Raw genomic sequence first — 5,296 nt, 5'->3', positions numbered from 1 at the left:
GCACATGTTTTGAGTACTAGCATCATCAAGTTATGCGAAATTACTGAATCTTAACCATTTTAGTACTTGAGGTAATATTAAAATCACCCCCAGTTTTTGTGGTTGGGTTTGTGTTCCTAAGTCTTTAGTATTCTATGTTTTGTCTTCTCTACTATTATTTATGTGGGGTGTTTTTAAGCCTTAGCGTTGTCAGTTTATTTTCAATTTATGAGTTTGACTGTCCCTCTGTTATCTTTCGTCCCTATTTTCCGTCTGAAATATAGAAGTGGCTGCATTAATGTTCATTATTTATATTAAAATGTTAGTTGTATGTTATGGTAATCTATAACGTATATAAAGCTGAGACTCAACGTGGATTCGGCAACTTTCATTTTTCACAGAAACTATATGCGAAGTGACATCGTATGGCATATTTGGTAGATTCGGAACGTCTTTATTGACTAAATCAGTTTAAATCTTTCAGATTCACTAATTTAATCGACTAAAGTAGACACTTAAGTGTTTAAAAGTGTCCAAATTCTGTCATCAGATGAATTTGAAGTTTAAGAAAATCGGTATTACTTTTACAGACTTTATTTCAAAATTGTTTGGTAAACATATCCTTTTTCTTTAGGATTTTTTTCTAGGCAGTATTGTACTGCTCAACTAAGAAAAACATGAGAGACCCACATGTTTGTTTTACTTAGAAGAAACTAATGTGACTCGTGGTCCCACTTTTTTGGAAATATAAATTTTTATTTAAGAAAGATTAGTTAAATTATATAAAGTATGTTTTATCCTCAATAAATTTTGGTCCTTAATGCTCTTCAAATTCGTACTTTATTTGGCCTTTTTAACTTTTTTGGATTCGAGCGTCACTGATGAGTCTTTTGTAGACGAAACGCGCGTCTTGCGTATATACTAAATTTAGTCCTGGTATCTATGATGAGTTTATTTATTGCTTTAAACAGTGTTAGAAATAATTAAGCAAAAGTTCTAATTGGAGTGATCCCACATCCAATTATAAAAACTAGCATAGTAAATTTCATCACCAAGAGCTTATTTATATCAATTCAACTACTGAAGGTTTCGGGGTTATATTTCTATAATTTGTCCATTTCTTGTCTTCTAAATCAGTAAATTTTGACCGCTAATCCTGGCATTCTCTGTTTGCTTTAATGATTATGGTGCAAGTGTACCTGTTACGATGTAATTTATTGTTCATTTCCATGGCGTTTGAATATCACTCTGTTATCGTTCGTCCCTCTTTCGTGTGTTTGTTCTTTTGAATAGTGTTTGGCGTGATTTATATTTATTTCAGTACCTATGTTATGCCATGCTAAGAGTTATTGCCCTTGTCATGTATTCTGATTTTGTTTTCTCTATTCAAACATGGTGTACCAACATTTTCATACAGGTATGATTTATATGCATAAGTTTTAATTCATTGTCTTATATTTTATATCCTCAATCGCATATATAAATAAAATTGACTTGATCTGAATCATGCATTAAGTAGCTGTGATTAAGAAACAAATAAAATCCATTTTCAAAATACCGTAAGTAGATATAGATTAAAATGTAACATGTGAATACTACCAACACATTTCACATGCCATTATTCTCACTGCTTGAAAACATTAGTTGTTTCGGACTGTTGATTTATGCTTTGATAATAATGGATGACTGTATCTCATTCAGATGTATGCCTCGATTGATTTTAACATGTTTATTCTTTTACATTGTTAATGGTCAGACGTACACTGATATGAACACTTTATATACCGATATCTTCACAAGTCTTCAAAAATCATTTCTTCCAAATGCTGATTTTTCAACAGCTTTGAATGTAACATTGAAATTGTACTTGGTGGCAATTGTTCGATTTGATGAAGTGGACAAAACTGTGGACGTTTCGACTGGAATTCAACTTACATGGGCTGATGCAGGACTTAGTTGGAATCCTTCTTCATATGGCAATGCTGAATTTATCATCGTGCGTCACACCGATGTTTGGACACCGAAGATTGTTTTAGTAAATTCCGTTGAAACATACGAATCAGTCGGAAAAAATTATGATGTACTTGTAACAATTTATTACAATGGCACGGTTGTCATTGCTAATGGCGATGTTATGTCTGCAACATGTACAGCTAATGTCTACAAGTTTCCATTTGATTCACAAACATGTGATCTAAATTTTGTTGTATGGGGGATTTCAGCAACTAACATAAACTTGATAGCAGATTCTAACCCGGTTGACCTATCTTTCTACAGACCAAACTCCGATTGGTCGTTGGAATCATATACAGGTGAAAGTATAATTTGGAATGGATATTCTAATTTTAAAATGACTTTTACAGTAAAACGAGCACCTTTATATTACAACATTGTAGTTGCTTGTCCTACTCTATTCTTTAGTTTACTGAATCCACTGGTGTTTCTATTTCCGATAGATTCTGGAGACCGAATAGGATTATCAACGACAATTTTACTATCATATGCAATATTTCTGACCATGGTCCGATTGGCTGTACCGGCAACATCTAATCCAATGATGCTTTTATTAGTCATGATGATAGTGACTATAATCTACAGTGGAATCATTGTTGCCGTAACTATTTTTACATCGTCACTTTATCATAGAGATCCAAAACCAAAAAAATAACTTTTTTTCAAAAAAAAGTTTTTTTTTGGATCTAAGATACCATGGAGACAGCGATTATTAGCTATACGACCAATGTCTAAGGATAAAGAAATAGAAGTTGGGAAATCTGACACAGAGATAACCATTACCTGGAAGGATGCATGCAATGGACTAAATAAATACATGATGATTTTTTTTTATTTCATCATTTTCATTGTTAACGTGGCATATTTCATTGCCTCTTCTATGTGATTATTTTACAAAATTATTTTTAAGTGTGGTTTGTTTGTTTAACAATAAATATTTTATGACATTTTACCATTTATTTCTTAAATTTATATTAAACATATTTCGACAGTACACAGTGTGTTCTTACTTATATTTTTTCATTGATCAAGCTTATTCTTATTTTCAGATTTGTTTTAATATCTTGACCTTTAATTCTTTGGAAGATTACCAACATAATGTTTAAATAAGTGACACTTTCTTTTTTGCTAGATAAGGAGGGTAAAGTCGATGCCACTACTGGTGAACGTTTCGTCCCCGAGGGTATCACCAGCCCAGTAGTTAACACTTCGGTGTTGACAAGAAATCAATTAAAAGTGTGGTTTTTTTTTAATAAATTTCCTGTTTACAAAACTCTGAATTTTTCGAAAAACTAAGGATTAATTTTTCTTATCCTAGCCGTATTTGACCCAAATTTTTGGAATTTTGAATCCACAATGCTCTTTGATTTTGTACTTGTTTGGCTTTATACTATTTTGATATGAACGTCACTGATGAGTCTTATGTAGACGAAACGCGCGTCTAGCGTACTAAATTATAATCCTGGTATCTTTGATAAATATGTATAGCTTGATTTTAGTAATTTGGAACACTATTAGATTTGTACTGTTTACATTTTTAAAGTCAATTTTGTAATCATTGCTGATTTCAAGAGTCTAACCATAGGTTAAAGAGTAAAATCATAAACATACTGAACACCGAGGAAAATTCTTAACGGAAAGTTCCTAATCAAATGGAAAAATCGAAAGCTCCAAATCATCAAACGAATGGATAAAAACTGTCATTTTTCTGACTTGATACATGCATTTTCGTATGTAGAAAATGATGGATTTAACCTGGTTTTAAACCTACCTAAACCTCTCACTTTTATCAAATTCCATTATATTGGCAACGATGTGTGAACAAAAAGCATTTGTCAATATATATTACTCAGCAACGTTCCTTTTGTGCTGATTCCAAGCCAAATTTAAAGACCTGTTATGCAGTAGTTGTGGTTTGTTGTGTTTTGTAATTATAGTTATTCTTTTATTGTTTCATTGTTTTTATAACATTATAAAACGCATTAAAGTGTTTGGTAGGTAAAAACGTCAGTACTTTAGTATCGACTGTAATTCATCAGATCATTTCTAATAATAAACAAAAAAGGTTTCCGACTTCATTGAGAAAAAAAACTACCTCATACCCTTAGAGATATTCATTATGCATGATTGCTTTGTTTTTACAGCGCTATGAACACTGCATGAAATGATACGTTTACAAAATTTATTCATATGTTAAATTTCTAGTTTTGAATTTAAGGTCTGATTTATGAAGAATTATTTTAGTAGTTTATTAAAGTTTCATAATTTTGTTAAATTTCTTATTTTCTTAAGTTTATTTTCGATTTATTGGTTATTAAATTTGTTATTTATTTGAAAAATAATCCCAGTTTAAATTTGTTATTTAAAAGGTTTAAATCTAGTTTATCGCCGTTAAATGTTCGTTTAAACATGCGTTTTTTTTTTTACAAACTACTAATATAAGACAATTTAACTGAAATTTAATTTGGAGTAAATAACAAGTTTAAACTAATAAACTTTCGTTCGGTAAATTTGTAATTTAATGCCAGTTTCCGTAACGTGTTTAGTTTAAGTATCTTGTTTTATTTCATTTCTTCTTTTTCTCAAGGGTCAACAAATTAAGGCTCAATACTGTCAGATGAATACATATTGTACAAAATAAAATGGAGAGTTAGTAAGAAAAAAAGACGAGAAAAGTTACAATCGGGCTTATTATAATTGTCCAAAAAGAAAAAAAAAGAAAATCTTTCGTTGCTAAAATATCAACAACTTACGTAAATAATTATTCAAATCTTGAAAATCCCCAAATCTTTAGAGATTGTCAACGAAGTATATGTCTTCGTCAGATTTCCATGGACATTTCTAATCTGGTTATCTTTATATCTGTCTCAATAACAGAAAATACAAAACACAACAAATAACAAGAGCTCTATAAATAATGGCTAGATTTCATCGTTTGTTTTTATCGTTTTATAAGGAATAACTAAGAAATGAATAGTTTAAACAACATGAATTTATCGAAGTACATAAACAAAAATAGAAGATATTTTTAGAAACAAGCAGTTTTGGTTATCCCCCTTATGATAGACTAAATATATTTTGAATTTTGACATTCTTCTTCCATTTGATAAAAGTTATTATAATCATATGTATACGAAATGCACTTCTATACAGTGCACTTTGTCAGATATTTCTTAAAGATCGTATTATACTTTTTTTAATAATATTTATAATGGGAAGTAACTCATTTTGTCATCAGTCATATCTGTTTCAGATAAAAATATTTATTTCTAAAATAAGTTATCTCCCATTTCATTTGAAAAGC

General features: G+C 30.2%; 1 protein-coding gene across 1 annotated transcript; it reads left to right on the top strand.

The window, feature by feature from the left end:
• Positions 1–1,657: 1,657 nt before the first annotated feature.
• On the top strand, positions 1,658–2,647 carry LOC134692274 (acetylcholine receptor subunit alpha-1-B-like). Its single transcript, XM_063552725.1, has one exon. It carries the CDS (start codon positions 1,658–1,660, stop codon positions 2,645–2,647), a length of 990 nt encoding a protein of 329 aa, XP_063408795.1.
• The last annotated feature ends 2,649 nt before the right edge of the window (positions 2,648–5,296 follow it).

This window comes from Mytilus trossulus, chromosome 12 (genome assembly GCF_036588685.1).
Source record: "Mytilus trossulus isolate FHL-02 chromosome 12, PNRI_Mtr1.1.1.hap1, whole genome shotgun sequence".
NCBI classification, from domain to species: domain Eukaryota; kingdom Metazoa; phylum Mollusca; class Bivalvia; order Mytilida; family Mytilidae; genus Mytilus; species Mytilus trossulus.
The sequence above is the reverse complement of the archived record's forward strand: the minus strand, read 5'-3'. Positions and strand labels throughout refer to the sequence as shown.

Coding starts and splice junctions, on each gene's coding strand:
- LOC134692274 (XM_063552725.1), top strand. CDS start 1,658: ATGGATGACTGTATCTCATTCAGATGTATGCCTCGATTGATTTTAACA.